Source organism: Dermacentor silvarum, chromosome 6 (assembly GCF_013339745.2).
Source record: "Dermacentor silvarum isolate Dsil-2018 chromosome 6, BIME_Dsil_1.4, whole genome shotgun sequence".
Taxonomy (NCBI): domain Eukaryota; kingdom Metazoa; phylum Arthropoda; class Arachnida; order Ixodida; family Ixodidae; genus Dermacentor; species Dermacentor silvarum.
Window position 1 is genome coordinate 115229232 of NC_051159.1, and position 19102 is coordinate 115248333.

Genomic DNA, 19102 nt, shown 5'->3' on the forward strand with positions numbered 1-19102 from the left:
GTAGACCGACCAGGCTCGCGTCAACGTCGGCGCGCTTCGAATGACCGCGGCCGGCGGCTGGCTATCCGACGAGGGTTTCGTCACGTCACGCCTTCCAACTCCCGCGGGTCGGGCGGCGAGGCGTGCGCTCACAAAAACGCCAAAAATAAAGCCATAGGCGCAAAAATGAGCTAAGTGACTACTTCTTTTCCGTGTAATCACACACTGAAGATTCATTTTCAGCATTTTCATAAAATTTTCAGATTTTGTGTCCGTATCCCTTTAACAAAGCAATTAAATGTACGACACTTGAAAGCACTTAAAAGTATTGCAACACCGGTGCCATCACAGCGACACGTTGCGTAATGGCACGTTAGACAGCCATCACGTAAGATTTGGTAGCTAATATAAAACATACCTTAATGCATCGAGAAGGGGGGGGGAGGGGGCTCATCACCGCGGTTTGTTGTTCATATAGCTGAAAGAATGAACGATTAATTGGAGTATGTCCCTTTTTTTTTAGGTTCCTGTCACCAAGCATCGAACAGCAAGAAGCCACTGTACCGTGAAGACACAAGGTGAGAGATTTGCTCTTGACTAATCTTGTGCATGCAGGTCACTTGCATGTGAGCCTAGGTGCATTTGTCACCGAAAGCTTCGATCTATAGTTTTATAGTGCTAGTTGTTTGGCAGACACTTGAGAAGGTTTCGAATACACCGTATCTGCCGGTGCCTGACGTACTTGAGAAACATGCTCTATAACAAAAGTGAAGAAACGCAAGACCTGGTGCCTAGTTCTAGTCGTTGCAAGCCGAGTAACTGGTCAAACGAGACACCAGCTGGAAATAAATAAAGTAAGCCTCGTAAATAAACACTTGTATGGATTGCCTGCTGAGAGAGAGAGAGAGAATAGACTTAATCAAACGAGCACGCGAGCGTAGGTAGCTCCTCCACTCTGCAGTGGGTGGTCCCCTCAGTCCAGGAGTCCAGCGGCCTTAGCTGCCCTTCTCGCTTCGTTGACCAGGTTGAGCTGGTCCGTCGAGTAAGAGCTGGACAGCGCTGCCTCCCATTGCCGTGTGGTCGGGTGTGAGCTGTGGTGTGTTTGCGCAAGCCCATACCATGTGGTATAGCGTTGCACATTGATCGCAGTGTGGACATTTATAGGAATACGATTGTATGCTGACATGTTTGGTCAATTCCGAAATGCCAGAGCCCTTCCACCCCTGTGGGGGTAGTCACTACAGCGTCACTACCCCCACTGCCGAAACGGCTGATGAAGTGGCCATCGCCCTGGCCACTCTTGATCCCACCTGTCACACCATCGTGTGTTTCTCTCGCTCAGCCGTCACTAACTTCAGCAAAGGCCGTATTTCTCCTCAAGCTCTTCGTATACTCCGCCAGGCACCACACTCTAAAGAAATCATGACCTCCCTGACATGGATCCCGGCCCACGCGGGCCCTGTCCACCCACACCTCCCCAACCTCAACGAGGTCACCCACTCCACTGCGCGAGGCCTAGTCAACCGCGCCGGAGACACTGGAGACGAGTTGGACACCAGGGACAATCTGACTACTTATAACGATCTCGTTAAGGCATTTTACCTTAGTCGCCGAACCTTCCCCCCACCTCACCCCAAGTTCAGCCGGGCGCAGGCTAACACCCTGCGTCTGCTACAAGCAAATACGTACCATTCACCCGCCCGCCTCCACCTTATATTCCCTGAAGTTTACAGTACCCCCAACTGCCGGTGCTGTGCCACTCACCTGGCTACGCTTCCGCATATGCTGTGGGAGTGCCCAGCACACTACACGCACATTAACACCACGACCCTCTCGTCGAGGTTGCGTGAGGTTCTGCGGAGCTCCGCCCTCGACGACCAAACCTGGGCGACCCAGCACGCCCGTGAGGCTGTGGCGAGGCAAGCCTCAACGGTCCCCTCATGGGAGGCTTAGGCCCGGCCATCTCAAAGTGCTGGTTCCACAATAAAAGCTTGTTCCTCCTCCTCCACCCTTTGAAGAGGAAAGTGCAGCAAAGCTGGCGCTCTGGTGGGATTTGCTATGTTGGGGTTTAGCTATATTGGGGATTTGCTATGTTGAATTGGCTAGAAAATGCTAAACCGACTCTTTTGCTACATACTCGGGAAAGAGGCTTCGGTGCCGGCTGCGAGTAGCACAGTAGACTTAGACGATGGTTATACAATGACTGGCTCTGAAAGTACTGGCTCGGCGTCCACGGGCGATGGCGTTCGCAGAAAAGAGTCCTTGACCAAGGCCGCGATTTTGTTGCGATGCCTTCCACTCAATTATATGCCACTCTTATCCACCGTTCACGGCCGGCTGATCGCTTTGATAACGCGGGCGGGACGTCGCTCTGACCACTGACAAAGCGCGAAAAGTGCGAAAAGGAATGTCATCGGAGAAGGAATCGCTACAAAATCGCGGCCCAAAGCTCCGTATATACAACCAACGCTAACGCGAACTAGTCTCACACCTCACTCCTCCGTTGACATACTTTTTATTGCGATAGCAATTATATGGACACTCCAAAGCAGATTTCTGCCGTCGGCGTCGCCGTCGCCGTTGCCGTCGCCGTCGCCGTGAGGTTCCGTATGACGTCAATGGAGATGAAATCGTCGCCGCGCGCCGCCGAACGCTGTATGTGCGAGTGAAAGGGCGCGAGGGACGCGCGCTTTCACGGGGAGTGAACGCACGGCGGAGAACAAACGCGCATTCTGTGCCGTGCTCCCTTAAGGGCTGCAGAAGTAGGCGTCTCTTTCCTCCTTTACAATCACCATATATGTAGAGCAAACGCGCCTTCTTCTGACGCACGAAAGGCCGTGGGGGGGGGGGGGGGGGGGAGGCAGGGAAGGGAGGCGACGTTTAGCTGCGGCACCAAGTGCCTATTTATTTCAGAGGCTCCGGCAACAGTCACCAACGCCGCACGCATTTTGTGCGAACGCGGGCAAAACGCCGACGGCGTCGACAACAGTGCTGTGTGTTGCCGGTGCTGCTGCATGTCCAAGTTTGTACAGCGGATAAAACTACTATCCTTACTCCGTATAGCTCTCTACTAAGTTGCTATCGCAATTGATGCTTCGCCTTTCGGGTGAAACTGCGACAACTTTTTTTCGTACACCACCATTGTTTGCTACGCCTTACGCACTCCCCCACCAACGCGAGCGTTGGATGGCGCGACTTACGTCGACACCCCTCCCGGCCCTTCTCCTTTTATAGCGAAGCTAGTTGTTAAGGGCTCACTCTTTGATAGTCACGTCCGGCAATAGAAAAAAATTACACCATCTTCCCGTAGGGGAACCCTGAGTAGTATGCGAAGCAGCCATGGGGTCGACTCAAGGTAGTTTTATCAGCTGTATAAACTTGGACATGTAGCAGCATCAGCAACGCGCAGAGCTGTTGTCGACGCCGTCGGCGTTTTGCCCGCGTTCGCACCAAACGCGCGCGGCGTTGGTGAGTGTTGCCGGTGCCTCTGGGGGCGGCTCAGAGGTGTTCGACGAGATCAGAATGCATAGGACACTCGTCGAGCAGCGTCGGAAATCTTACCCACCTTCTCGCCTCGCAACGTTTTTATATAAATATGCATTTGGTGCCGTCGCTAAACGTCGTATTTTCTGCCAGACGGGGCCCTTAACGCTATCGCGTAAAAACCAGCTTGAAGAGCGATTATGTTTCATAGCTGTATTCAGGTCTCAGAAGGATGTCACATGCAGTGGTTTATTTGTACGCAATCTATATAGTTTAGTTGTTTTTAGGGGCGAAGCACCTTAGGGCTGAGCCTTGTCCCTCGTCGTCCGTTGTCCGTCCGTAGCTCTGGTTTGCATAGAGACCGCTAGGGGCGCTGCGGTGCACAAGGGCTATATAAGCACTGCATATACTGTGCACATGTACAGTATACATACGTGTATACACATGTATACATACATACATACATACATACATACATACATACATACATACATACATACATACATACATACATACATACATACATACATACATACATACATACATACATATATATATATATATATCATATGATTAAATATATATAGTGTGAGAATTATATTACCCTTCATCTTCTTCATGTGTATATACTCATCACCATGGCCAGTGTCATTATCTTCAGCGCGCGGCCTGCATAATAAACCGTCGATGTTGAACAGCTGTCTCGCAAGTGGTGGAGGCTGCTCTCGATTCCTTGGTCCTCTACGACTTCCAGTTTCCCTGGAGCTTCGTTCAGGTCGCCGCTTGCCCCGCCTTTCCACCACCATGCCCTAAGAAGATCCACCAGGAGCCCCCAGCATCACCGTCTCTGCCCCACCAGCCGTTCCTTCATGGACCGTCAGCACGCGGCAGCGCGATCCCACCATGTTCGCTGGCCTTCCTAGTGAAGACGTTGACGACTGGCTGGACAATTATGACCGAGTGAGTGAGTCTAGCCGGTGGGATGATTTTCACAAGCTTCGGAGCGTCGCATTCTACCTCACTGATGTTGCCAGGACTTGGTTTCTTAACCATGAGAGCTCCTTGCCTGACTGGGCGGCTTTCAGACACCAGCTTCGGCAAATTTTCGGCGCCCCAAACGTCCGCTCTGAGGTAGCCAAGAAAAAGCTTGATGTACGCATGCAACTTCCTGGGGAGACATACACCTCTTATATCGAGGACGTCCTCGCCATTTGTCGCCGGGTTGACACAGCCATGACTGAATCTGATCATGTTCATCATATCCTCAAGGGCATTGCCCACGTCGCGTTCAACGCACTGGCCATCAAGAATCCCAATACCGTTAACGATGTTATCGCGACTTGCCAGCATCTGGAGCCCCTTGCAGGCCATCCGTTTACAAACTGTCGCCTGTGACACGCCTCCTTCCTTGGATACGGACCTGCGTGTCCTGATTCGGACTCTCATACGCGAAGAGCTCCAAGTGTACGGCCTGCGCAGTCCTCCCGTTCTTCAGCCGCAACCTTCGGTTCCTGGCCTGCGCGACATCAAAGAGGAGCTGTCCTCCATGACCTGCACTGTGGGCTGTGCCCCTCCTTCGCCGTCGCCCTCGTATGCTCAGGTTGCGGCTATGCAACCAGCTTTCGTTCAGACAACGCCTCCTGCTCCTGCTACTCAGAACCATCTGGCGACTCTGGCACCTCGGGCACCTGCCACAGCATTTTACCCTACCCGGCCTACGCCCCGCCCCATTTGTTATTATTGCGGTATTCGCGGGCACATATCGTGCTTTTGTCGAAGACCACAACAGGCGAACACCGTGGTTACGATGTTTACGAGAGCGACCCGTTGCTTCTTCCGAGTCCCTACCAGTGCCGGCTCTCCCAACGCTCACTTACTCCGCCTCCAAATACCGAAGAGCCTCGCAACTCCCGTCCATGGCGCCGCCGCTCGCCTTCCCCTCTCCGACGCTCGACATCACCTCTGCTACCGGCCTCCCGCACTCCTGACTACCGATCGGAAAACTAGATGGTGCAGTTTTTGGAGGGAAAGCTGCATGGCCCGCACAGACTACAATTCCTCCAGTGTGACCGGCCAATACTTTATTAGTGTGTGTAGAAGGTGTACCAGTTCCTGCATTGATTGATTCGGGCGCAGCTATTTCTATTATTCACGCTGACTTGTGCTCTCGTCTACGCAAGGTTACTACACCTTACAATGGAGCTGTTCTACGTGGCGCAAATAATGTTGTGATTCGGCCATCGGCGCAATGCACCGTTCGAGTTCCGATTGACGGGATTCGCCACCATATCCAGTTCGCAGTGTTGACTTCCTATGCTCACATGCTTATACTAGGGTGGGACTTTCTCTCTTCGCCGTCTGCTTTCATTTCGTGCCGTCAAAGCCTCGTTAACTTGACCGAGACCAATAATTCCGACGACAGGCCCGAACCGCGCCTTCGCTTACGAACTGGTGACGATTGTATGGTGCCTCCTGGCTGCGAACAACTTCTTGTAGTTAACTCTGACATCGCCGATGGTGACGTTTTAGTTGTACCATCAGCTCGTTGCCTATCCAAAGGTATTGTGCTCTGGCACCTAGCCTTGCTCGCTTCACCAACGGCACGGCCACTTTGGCTGTACTCAACACAACCACTGAGCCAGTACTTCTTCCTAAAGGCGCTGTTGTAATTTGCGTCTTGGACACTCAGCCTGTCTCTGTGCTTACCTCGACAATACTGCTGTTTCACAAGCACCTACAGCTATATAGATACGGTCCCTGCTTCTGTTCTCGCGAGTGCAATCAGCACATGTCTAACGCCACAGCAGACGGAAGAGTTACTGGCGTTGTTATCCAAGCATAAAGACTCCTTCGGCGTGCACTCTCCTCTTCTGGGACAGACTTCTGCAACGGCTCATCGCATACACACAGATGGAACTTACATCGTGCGCCGGCGGCCATATCGCGTTTCTTCCGATGAACGCCAGATCATCGATACCCTCGTTGCCGACATGCTGAAACGAAGCATCATCCGCCCTTCCTCAAGCCCTTGGTCGTCACCTGTCGTTTTGGTGCGTAAGAAAGACGGCTCAGTGCGATTTTGCGTAGACTACCGCACCTTGAACAAAATAACCCGCAAAGATGTATATCCACTGCCCCGAATCGATGATGCGTTAGATTCATTACAAGGCGCGGAGTATTTCACCAGCCTTGATCTACGCTCCGGATACTGGCAGATCCCCATGCACGAAGCAGACAAGGAAAAAACTGCCTTTGCCACACCCGATGGATTTTAAGAATTTAACGTAATGCCTTTCGGCCTGTGTAATGCTCCCGCCATATTTGAGCGGATGATTGACTCTGTACTACGGGCCCTAAAGTGGAAGACTTGCTTATGATATACCTTGACGACATCGTCATATTTTCGTCGACCTTCTTTAAGCACTTGCAGCACCTCGACGAAGTCTTGACATGCCTCTCTGCTGCTGGCCTTCAGCTGAATACAAAAAGTGCCACTTCGCCAGCAAAACCATTAAAGTACTCGGACACCTTGTCAGCAAGGAGGGCATTCGACCTGATCCCTATAAGATTACCGCTGTCCTGCGCTTCCCCAGGCCTCAACGTGCCAAAGAATTGCGTTGCTTCCTTGGCCTAGCTTCGTATTTCCGGCACTTCATACGTAACTTTGCCACCATTGCGGCACCGCTCCATGAACTACTTCTTTCTGGAGCTCCCTACATATGGTCGGACGAATGCCAAACTGCTTTTGACGCGCGTATTTGTGTGTGTACCCATATATATACATACATGCACCCATATATATATATATATATATATATATATATATATATATATATATATATATATATATTGCCACGAGACAGTGAAGGGGCTGCTACTGTCGGTCGGACGAAGACGACGGCGACGAAGTGGCCAGAGGCGCGCGACAGCCTTGCATCCGTCGCTGCTGCTTGTCCAAACCTTGTATATAGCCATACTCACTCCCTAAATAAACGTTATCCCCGTAACATCTTTGGTGGAGGTGCTGGGTAAACCTGTCAACGTGCCTGCTCCGTCAACCAAGCACGGAACTTCGAAGCGGTCGCCGTCTTGGTTGCTCCGCGATGACCAGTGAAGTGTCGACGGTGCAGCAGCCACCGGCTCCTGTGATTCTTTTGCACCCACAAGACCCGGGAACCTTTTCTGGCACAGATGGCTTGGATGTCGAAGACTGGATCGACATGTACGAACGCGTCAGCAACCGCAACAGGTGGGACCCCACGGTTATGTTAGCCAACGCGATATTCTATCTGAAAGGGACGGCACGCGTGTGGTACCGGACGCATGAAGAAGATCTTACAAGTTGGGACGCTTGCAAGGCGAAGCTGCGTGAGTTGTTCGCCAGATCATTTGACCGACAGCAGGCCGCTAAAAAGGAGTTGGGATCTCGTATCCAGACGACCACTGAATCGTACATTTCGTATATACAGGACGTCCTGGGCCTTTGTCGAAAAGTTGACGCACAAATGGCCGAAGATGACAAGATATCGCATATCTTGAAAGGAATAGCCGACGACGCGTTTAATCTACTGGTGTGTAGGGAATGTACGACGGTCGACGCCATAGTTAAGCAATGCCAGCGCTTTGAACAAACGAAGAGTCGCCGCATCACCCGCCAGTTCCTTCGGCTACCTAACACTGCCGCCACATCATCATGCGAAGACCCCCCGACGCCTGCACGGGCTACAGCGTCAGAAGATGTAACGCGTATTGTCCGCCGCGAACTTGAAGCTCTAGCTCCTACGGCCGTTATTCCAGACGTTCAGTCAGCCAACCTGCCCACCGTGTCACTCATAAAAGCAGTCGTCCGCCAGGAGTTCGCGAACATGGGATTATCATCGGCCGTCTGTTCCATTCGTACATCCGAACGTACCCCTGCAAATGTCACCCAGAACCAGGTCTACCCTTCGCGCTACAGAAACCCGGCTGACTGGAGGACGGCTGACGACCGACCCATATGTTTCAACTGCTCTCGCGTTGGACACATTGCCCGTCACTGCCGCAGTAGCTGGTCGTCGCCTTCAAACTGGAGCACTGGATCTTGGCGTCGTCCTGGAGGCAACATTCGACGGTTTTCCCCTCGCTCTGATCCACATGCTTCCGATGCTTCCGATGCCGCCGCTCCACACTCCAGGTTTAGCCGCTCACCGTCCCCACAAGGCCGTCGATCTCGATCGCCTCGACCATACCGGTCATCGTCCCCTGCACGGCCTGGCACCTACGCTCCGGAAAACTAAGCCGTGCAGCTCCCGGAGGTGAAGCTGCATCAGTGACCCGATATACAAATCCTCTGTTGACTGTACCTACGCGCCGAAACCTTCTGGACATTCAAGTGGACGACGTCACCGTTACGGCCCTCATAGACACCGGAGCGCAGATTTCAATAATGAGCGCTGCTCTCCGTACTCAGCTCCGCAAAGTGATTACGCCCGCAATTTCACCAGCCTTGATCTACGCTCCGGATACTGGCAGATCCCCATGCACGAAGCAGACAAGGAAAAAACTGGTCAAGAAAAAGGACAACACCTGGCGATTTTGTGTTGACTATCGACACCTCAACAAGATCACGAAAAAGGACGTCTATCCCTTGCCCCGTATCGACGACGCACTCGACTGTCTTCATGGCGCCCAATATTTCTCATCTATTGACCTTCGCTTAGGTTATTGGCAGATTGCTGTTGACCCACTGGACCGCGAAAAAACCGCATTCGTAACTCCCGATGGCCTCTATCACATTAAAGTGATGCCTTTCAGCCTTTGCAATGCGCCGGCCACATTCGAGCGCATGATGGATTCGCTTCTTCGTGGCTTGAAATGGTCAACCTGCTTGTGCTACCTTGACGATGTCATTGTTTTTTCGCCAACATTTGACAGCCATCTTCAGCGCCTCTCCACCATTCTCGAGGTATTCCGCAATGCCGGTCTCCAACTCAACGCCTCAAAATGCCGTTTCGGACGCCGTGAAATAACCGTACTTGGCCATCGCGTCAACGCGACAGGTGTGCCCGATCCTGAAAAAGTTCGCGGCGTTAAGCATTTTCGTGTACCTTGTTCGGCCAAAGACGTACGCGGTTTTATAGGATTGTGCTCCTATTTCCGACGTTTTATTCGTAATTTCGCCGACATTGCGCGTCCCCTTACTGCGCTCCTCAAAAAAGACGTTGCTTTTACATAGGGCTCACCCCAAGCTGCTGCCTTTTCGGCGCTTATAGATGCCCTGACGACTTCCCCTATTTTAGCGCATTTTGATCCGACTGCACCGACGGAACTTCGCACAGATGCCAGCGGCCATGGAATCGGTGCCGTCCTCGCTCAGAATCAGAGCGGCCACGACTGTGTTATTGCGTACGCTAGCCGCCTCCTGTCCGCACCGGAGAAGAATTACTCCATCACGGAACGAGAATGTCTTGCTCTTGTCTGGGCTGTCGCCAAATTTCGTCCCTACCTGTTTGGCCGCACCTGTACCGTCGTAACTGATCATCACGCCCTCTGTTGGTTTTCTTCGCTCAAAGACCCTAGAGGACGCCTTGGTCGTTGGGCTCTGCGCCTCCAAGAATACTCGTTTTCAGTGGTGCACAAGTCCGGTCAGCTTCATCAAGATGCCGACTGTCTCTCACGGCATCCCGTGGATTCCCCTGACGTCTCCGAGCAAGACACCGACGCCTGCGTCTTGTCTATCTCGGACCTCGTTAATATACGGGACGAACAACGCCGCGACTCGGCTTTACGGTCTATCATCGACAGTCTCAACTCCGCCACACCCGACCCTTCCCTCCACTTGTTCTTCCTTCAGGACGGCACCTTATGCCGCCATAATATGCATCCTGAGGGCCCTGAACGCCTCCTTGTCGTGCCTGCCCATCTGCAGTCAGATGTCCTTCGCCAGCTTCACGATGAGCCCACTGCTGGTCACCTTGGTGTCACCCGCACTTATGATCGCGTCAGGCGCCGTTTCTTCTGGCCTGGTCTCTATCGCTCCGTCCAACGATATGTCGCTAGCTGCGACAAATGCCAGCGCCGCAAGAGGCCAGCTCTGTTACCTGCCGGTCTGCTTCATCCTATAGACATTCCCGCCGAACCATTCTTTCGTGTTGGGCTCGACCTTCTTGGTCCCTTTCCAACCTCGACATCAGGCAACAAGTGGGTCGCTGTAGCGACCGACTACGCGACGCGATACGCCATTACCCGTGCCCTCCCAACCAGTTGCGCTACGGATATCGCCGACTTTCTCCTTCATGACATCATCCTGCATCATGGTACTCCTCGACAGCTTCTGACCGATCAAGGCCGTTACTTTTTGTCTCGCGTCATCGATGACATCCTTCGTTCCTGCTCTACCCACCACAAGCTCACAACTGCTTATCACCCCCAAACGAATGGACTCACAGAGCGCCTGAACCGAACTCTGACCGATATACTTTCAATGTACGTCTCCGCCGATCACCGCGATTGGGACGCTACTTTGCCGTACGTTACTTTCGCCTACAACTCGTCCCGACATGACACTACTGGCTACTCCCCGTTTTATCTCCTGTATGGACGCGAACCTTTTCTGCCTCTCGATACTTTACTTCCTGTCAGCTCAACCACCACGTACGTTCGCGACGCCCTAGCGCGCGCCGACACAGCTCGCCAGATCGCACGTGAACGGCTCACAGTGTCTCAGGCTTCTCAGAAAGCCCTGTATGATAGTCGCCACAGAGACGTTTCTTACTCCCCAGGCGCTCTCGTGCTACTGTGGTCTCCGTCCCGCCGCATCGGTCTCTACGAAAAGCTATTGTCCCGCTACGATGGTCCTTACAGGGTGCTACGTCAAGTCACCGACGTTACGTATGAGATCGAGCCAGTCACCGCACCAGCGCCGTCTACGCCCCCACCCTCTGCTATCGTGCACGTTGCGAGACTTAAGCCGTACGTAACTAGACCCTCTGGTCCGTCGTAGCAAGCACCGGGTCGACGCTCTCGCCCCGGGAAGGGGGGGGGGGGTAGTGCCACGAGACAGTGAAGGGGCTGCTATTGTCGGTCGGACGAAGACGACGGCGACGAAGTGGCCAGAGGCGCGCGACAGCCTTGCATCCGTCGCTGCTGCTTGTCCAAACCTTGTATATAGCCATACTCACTCCCTTAATGAACGTTATCCCCGTAACAATATATATATATATATATATATATATATATATATATATATATATGGGTACACACACATATACGGAGAACGCTTCCGGCGTTTCGCCACCGCTTCCCGCGCTCTCGCTGCCTCTGGGTCCGCTTGCCAGCATCGCCATGCTGTTGCACTGATGACAAGGCAGTCTTAATGAACGGAAAACGAAGTCCGAACCTCAATACCATATACGACCAATAAAACAACATTCTATATACTGTACACATGTGTTGTCTCTCATTTGCATGTTCGAGTGGGCAATGTACGGGGGCTTCACGGTTACCCGAATGATCCCCCGGTGCTTCGCCCACTCATCATCATTCACTTCGTGGATATGCGGTCTTTTTTTTTTCGCTTGTTTTTGTGTGCTTAATTGCCTTCTGCTTTATTTTTTATTAATATACGTACACTTCCTGTAACAGCCCTGGTTCACAGTATTGGAAATAGATAAAATAATTCAATTGAATTTCATTTTCTTCCATTTCAGTGGCACGGCAGGCGGTTCTGCGCCGTCTGCGGCTGTGATTCCTGCCGCAGGAGGCGGTTCCCAGATGGGCCAATTGTGAGTAAAAGATTTGCCAAGCTTGGCCAAACTTGCGTCGCGTTGCAAAACTCACAAAATGAGCAACGCAACAGCGCGCACAATATTCTGGAGAAAACGTAGCCCACTTATTTCTCCCGTTCTCCCTATAGATGCGCACCACTTTTCAGTATGTGTTCCCGCATGATAGTGCAAAGTGTAGGGCGAGTGCGCACTTCCTTGACTCAAACTGTTACGTGCGTCACTCCTGGCAGTAGCGAAAGCGCACCTTCCAGAAATCAAAGGAGCGTTACTTTGTGGTGATGCGTGTGCGTCGCTTCATACGATTTGTTGTGCTATACAGCGCGTCCTATAGAAGATAGTTCGATTGAAGATAGATTGAAGATAGAGTGATTGCGTAAGGCATATTGCGCTGTGTGGCGTACAAGCGAACCGGCGCTCACAAAGCTGTCGTGCACCGTCGATTAGATATTTACATCTGTCCTGACCCCAAAGCAACCAAGTGTGCGACGTTTCTTGTGCCGTGTTTTGTGTGGGCGGAGCCTTGTTTAACGCGCTCCCAATACTCGGTACACTATAGCGTTGTTGCATGCATTCCTCCCCCATCGGAATGTGGTCATTATTCCTTCTCTTTGTTAACGATGTTGTTAATGGCGTGAGTCCACAAACTGAGGTTCGCCTTTTCGCGGATGATAATTGTCTGTTGTTCGGTCGAATGAAGAGCGTTCTGACCCAATGAATGAGTTGATAAATATATGTGAATTATACGCGAATTAGCTTCGACAAATCAGCATGCATGAAGGTATCAGCAAAGCAATCATCACTTGTGTTTGATAATAAATTAAGTAAGAAAATTATTTAATCAGATGATGAAGGTTAAATATTTCGGCTTGACTACCACCCCATGGTATAATATACTGCACATTGCCTTCACTGATTGTTTTGTAAGTTCAATAGGAAGCGATTACTCTAAATAATTATTCTGGGTACGAAGTTCGGTGCGTGTGGAACTGTACAGAAGTGGTTCGCTCCTATTTTTGTCATCCGCTTTCTAGCAATTTGACTCTAAATTCATTCAGACCTCCAAGTTGTCACAGACGAAGGAAAGCAAAGATGATGTGTGTTTCGAATTCTTTTAAATTGCGTGAAAATGCTGGATGAAACAGCAACATGGCAATGTATTACACGTAGTTCCATCTTCATATCTGACGTTATGCCATGAAATACAGTTTTTGCCATAGCAAACATGAGGAAATGGTTACTTCTTCCGCGTACAGGGAGATGCAGCTTTTGGCATCTAACCGTAGCACTTAAATAGAAAAGGAAATAGTACTTTTTTTTTCACGTTCATACCATACCAGTAGACAATAAAAACCAGCTTGAAGAGGGACTCTCATAGCTGTATTCGGGTCTCAGGAGGATGTCACATGCAGTGTGCTTTTTTGTACGCTATCTGTACTGTATACATTTTTTTTTAACAGCAGAGCTATTTAAGCTCTTGGTTAGGCCGCGTAGTGCGAACAAAAAACTGCGCCTGGCGATGACGTCACTCGACCACGTGACGTCATTCGACGACATGACGTCACTCGACGAGACGCGGATGCGGTCCATTCTGGGTGACGAGGCCGGCGCGAAATGCAGCATGTCGCATCTCGACGCCGGCTGCAGCCGGGTCACGCCGATGAATGCCGGATACGTCGGCCACGCCTCGCACCGGACTATAGAGTGCTGAGCTTTCGCTGGCGTGGTGTCCCCAAGGTCGATCCACATAGGTCGCGAAGCTTCGGGCAAAAAGCAGTTCAGAACCAATTGTCACCGACATCAGCAAGGGTGGTTATGGGCGCAGCGATTGAAGCGCGACTATGTTTGGAGGGAATAAACACTGGGAAAGAAAAAAAAGCGTTTTTAAGTTAAAGCGAGACGCAGTTAGATTCATTCAACGAAAATTTAATTTGTAATTCATTTTATATACGCATGGCGAGAAAAGATACAACTGTGTTTTACTTGATCATTATCAATAAATACCTTTTTTTCAGGGCCCACCGTGAGAGCGCCCATCGATAGCGGCGGGCGTTGACGCCGCTATCACTTGCAATGCCATGCAACTCTTGGAGTGCGTGGAAAGGCGCGCTCGTAAAGTTCACCTGTTACAATACGCCCCCCTCACATGTGTTGTGTTGCACGTCGACGTTTGTCTGAATTAGGTGACACGGGTAGTTTTATTGTTTCTTAACCTGTGCAGTCAGAAGTAGTGAGTCGCGACCGTCAGATACTTGTTTACTTTAGTTGTTTTCGTGCGACTGCGCTGGCCGACGGCTTGGCGTCCGACGAAAGGACGAGCACTCTACGCAATCTATGCCCAAAGCGTTCGTCGGCCTCCAAAGAAAGTTTGTTCTGTGCAGCGATGCGATTTCGACACCCGTACTTGCCCGTACGGCTGATATTATCCGGCATCGCTTCTCGCGCTGAAAACTCGGAGCGTCCATGAAGTCGAATGGCGGGGCATTTGAATATACAGCTCTAATGGCAGGCCTCCGAAAACAAAAATCGCGCCTATGAGAACAAAATGACGTCACTTCTGTTTGTGACAGTATGACGTCAAATTATTTTAACACGAAAGTGTTTTATGCCGGGGTCCACCAAGACTTCACTGACGTATTTCCGTCACGGAAATACGTCACGGAAATACGTCATAGAACATAATACAAAGAAAGAAACCAGAAGAAAAAGTTCCACAAACATGCAAAATTTTGAAATCGAACCCACGACCTCTCGGTCCGCGACGATAGATCGCCGAGCGTTTAACCCATTGCGCCACAAACGCATTCGCAGAGAGCTACACAGACGCGCCTTATATATCTAAAGCCCAGACCACACGTACGCTTGCAAACGCGCGCGAGCTCGCGTCCGCGCGCCCACGCATGCGCAGACGTTGCTGCACGGCTCGTACGCGTCGAAACGCGGCGCGATCTCGCTGATCAGCTCCTCTCAGTTATCGCGCGCCTGGGCTGCCTCGCGTCGGCGCGCCTGGCTACGCAGCGACGGCGCGGTACATTCAACTCTCAGTTAAGCAGAATTATACCATGCAAGAAAGTGCTTCTTCTTCACTTTTTGTGCTGATCTAACAGCTCCAAAAAGATACCAATTACGTTTATAAATATCGAAGCATTTTGAAGCACTGCCAACAACGAAATACGAAGTGGCGTCTGCCAAGGTGTAAACAAGTGAGGCCAGTGAGCGCGCGCTGTCGCGCGTATTTGTGGATGCAAACCGCCATTCCTCGCTAGGCGCGGCAACCGCAAGGCGCGTAGACGCGAGCATACGCGCGTCCGCAAGCGTACGTGTGGTCTGGCCTTAACACTCCTCCGTGTACCCGCGCTCTTGCTCGGGGCGGTGCCGCCGCCTACGAGCAGAAAAGAGAAGTACTGCATTATGACACTAACGCGCACCGACAGTGAACGCTTCGGTGGTCTCAGCACTACGACGCCTCGATGCCAGCATTCGAAGGGACGCTGGCATCAAGAAGCACTACCAACGCCAGGTGGCGTTCACCGTACTCAGCACAGCGGAGCGTGGCCTCCGCAATTAGCTCTGAAAATGTTTCTGAAGTTGATCGCGGAGGCTGCAATTACGACGCGCTGTACGCGCTGATTTGACTCGGTGACGATTCAGTTACGTGCTTTGTCTTGCGCGTTGTATTAGTGTGTCAGTTACGTGCTTCGTCTTTCGCGTTGTGCTAGCGTGTGCAGCGTAGTGCAGCTTCCATATGCACGACGGTTGCTCATGGTCATCGACGTTGGTAGTCGTGATGGAGGAGACGTGCCACCAGGCGTCAGCGTGGGTGCATCAACGCCTAAGGGCGCTTTAGCCACAAAACACCAATAGACATTATATATCAATGTGCAATAAACATTACACTACTTCTGTGAAGACACGTTTCACTTTCGTGTTCTATACCGATTCCTATATAAGAGGGATCAACCACATTTTTAATTAATAAACACTCCCTGTAACAGCCCTGTTTCATGGCATTGGAAGTAGATAATTAATTCAATTGAATTTCATTTTTTTTCTTCCGCCGGAAGTGTTCCCTCCTCACACAGATGGCGCTAAGCCCCATGAACCGCCGATAAACAACCATGTTTTGAACGTATGGGTATAGTGCCTAGAATATACTTACTAGTGTGCCGACCGCGGGCTTTCCGGTGGCACGGAGAATGATGCCTTCCGCTGGCGGCCACCAGACGGCGATAGCCGTACGGACCGTGCTATGCCGAGTGGCGTCTCTAGCCAACGCGCGCGTGTGCGACAGACGCCAATGGGCTGTCCCAGCCCGTTTCGCTCTGCGCAACGTTGGTTGAGGTGCAATGTGTAATCGAAAGAATATGATTTCGTTGCACTTACAAGCGATCGTACGCACAGTTATCATTATAACGCTACACGACATCGGGTGTTTCTGCGAAAAATACCAATAAATAAATACGTGGTTTCCGAAGAAGTGTAACTTTTTTCCACAGTGAACTATTATATGCGAGACATGTCCACAAATACTAAATTCACACCAAGTTGTACCTAATTACCATAAATTAAATTAATTACCATAAATGATGGTAATTAAACAGGGCACATTTTCATGGGCGAAGCACCGTCGGCTAATTTTGAACGAGCGCTCAATGTAGCAATTATTAAAGTGTTTCTCACAAGCGACAGCCGCCAGAGTTAGCCTTTGATCTGCCCTCTTATATTCTTCTCCCACTCGGCAAAACGTTCTGGCCAGTCAGCAGGCGCGCTGAATAATGAGACTTGCTCGTTGTTTGAGCGGTATCCAGTTCTACAATATGGGACAAAACAGGGGCTGTCTTTACGCCTCGTTTTCTGCGACGACATCTCGGTTCTGTCCGTGAACAGACACAAGTGCGAACCACTCGCACAGAAAAGAAACCCAGCAATGACATGCGGAGGCACCACATGCTACTTGCTCGAAAGCTACAACGCGCCGCAACCGACTGCGCTTACGAACGCGCATCCAAAGTGCATCCGAAGCGCAAGCGACGCGTGATGCGCCGCTCGGTTAGCACGGTCCCAAACAGTGTCGCCGTCTGGTGGCCTCCGGCGGAAGGCATCACCGGCGGTGCCAGCGTCTCCCATTGGAAACGCCCGGCGGTCGGCACACTAGTAAGTATATTCTAGGCACTATAGTATGGGCTTCTATGGGAGCTTCGCTACCAGTTGTATTTACCTTGGTGTCCCCGTGCAGAGCGCCCTCGCGCGTCAACGCTACGTCGACTATAAAGTGACCTTTAGAAGACTGCGCGCCGACCCCGAGTATCGTCCCGATACTCGGAGTCGGTTAAGTTTAGCTAAGAACCAGCCAAGCCAAACCAAGTTAAGCAAAGGAAAGCAAAGTTAAAGCTAAGGAAGGGCCACCACCATCTTTGCACCACTTAGTGTGACCCTGCCCCTAATTTTCTGACGCGGCTCAAATATTTTCCCTGCACGGGCGCCTTGTTGCCTAAACGCGCTGCTCTAATGTGTTTTAGTTCAGCATCAAGCCGCGTCATTTCAAGGGAGTACTTCTTTGCCGCTTGTGTTTTGTAGGCTTACTTGTCATCTTCTTTATTTTTTAATTAATAAACACTCCCTGTAACAGCCCTGTTTCATGGCATTGGAAGTAGATAATTAATTCAATTGAATTTCATTTTATTTAATTTCAGTGGTACGACAGGCAGTTCTGCGCCGTCTGCGGCTATGGTTCCTGCCGCAGGAGGCGGTTCCGAGATGGGCCAATTGTGAGTAAAAGATTTGCCAAGCTTGGCCAACCTTGCGTCGTGTTGCGCAACTCACAAAATGGGCAACGCAACAGCGCGTACAATATTCTGGAGAAAACACAGCTTACTTATTTCTCCCGTTCTCCCTGTAGATGCGCACCACTTTTCAGTATGTGTTCCCGCATGATAGTGCAAAGTATAAGACGAGAGCGCACTTCTTTGACGCCGAGAGCTCAAACTGTTACGTTGTGGCACTCCTGGCAGTAGCGAAAGCGCATGTTTTAGAAAGCAAAGGAGCATCATTTTGTGGTGATGAGTGTACGCCGCTTCCTACGGTTTGTTATGCTATACAGCGTGCTAAGAAAGTTGATTGCATAAGGCATATTGCGTTGTGTGGCGTACAGTACAAGCGAACCGGTGCTCACAAAGCTGTTGCGCAGCGTCGATTAGATACGGGCGTCTGTCCTGACCCCAAAGCAACCAAGTGTGTGACGTTTCTTGTGCCGTGTTTTGTGCGGGCGGAGCCCTGTGGACTGGTGATAGCCTTGTTCCTCGGCATAAACTTTGACTACCTTAGGATGTTTAACGCGCACCCGATACAACGGTACACTAGCGTTGTTGCATTCTCCCCCCATCGAAATGCGGCCGGCAATCGAACACGCGACCCCGCGCTCAGCATCGAACCATCATTGCCATTCAGCCATCGCGACGGGTTAAGAAAAGCATCGCTGATCTTGTGATCCTCTAAGATGGCTTCTTCAGCGGTTTTATTTGTTCTTTAGCTGACGCGCCTCATCTCCTAATAACACGGTAATTTGTGCGGATGATACTTTATCTAGTGTATTTAGTGCATAAAGTTCAAAAAGACACAAGGCTCCAAGCGCGTTAGAACCCTGGCACAACGCCCGATAGCGCCCCGCGTCATGTATTTCTCATCGGGGGCAATGTCTGCTTCCTATGCCAATGAGATTCTGGCCACCGGCGGCGCTGTTGGCTAAAGTACTGTACAGTTACTTGGCAGTCGTGCGGTCACGCTAGGCCGCCATGATACCGATTTTGATCCTGTCGGTGCCCCTGTCACACTGCACCGAAGCCAAAAGTCTGAAAATAGATCACTGACGGCCATGTCGG

General features: G+C 51.1%; 1 protein-coding gene across 8 annotated transcripts in view; it reads left to right on the top strand.

Annotated features, from left to right (window-relative positions):
* LOC119456839 (uncharacterized) overlaps positions 1 to 19102 on the top strand; it is a 48874-nt gene that overhangs the window by 19865 nt on the left and 9907 nt on the right. For 2 of the 8 annotated variants that reach the window (XM_049669386.1, XM_049669390.1), the window contains exon 4: positions 12150 to 12224. In XM_049669386.1, the coding sequence (XP_049525343.1) occupies positions 12150 to 12224 (75 nt within the window). Of the gene's footprint in view, positions 1 to 502; positions 558 to 12149; positions 12225 to 17917; positions 17993 to 19102 lie in introns of all 8 variants that reach the window. The other 6 variants (XM_049669384.1, XM_049669385.1, XM_049669389.1 and 3 more) reach the window with 6 other exon arrangements.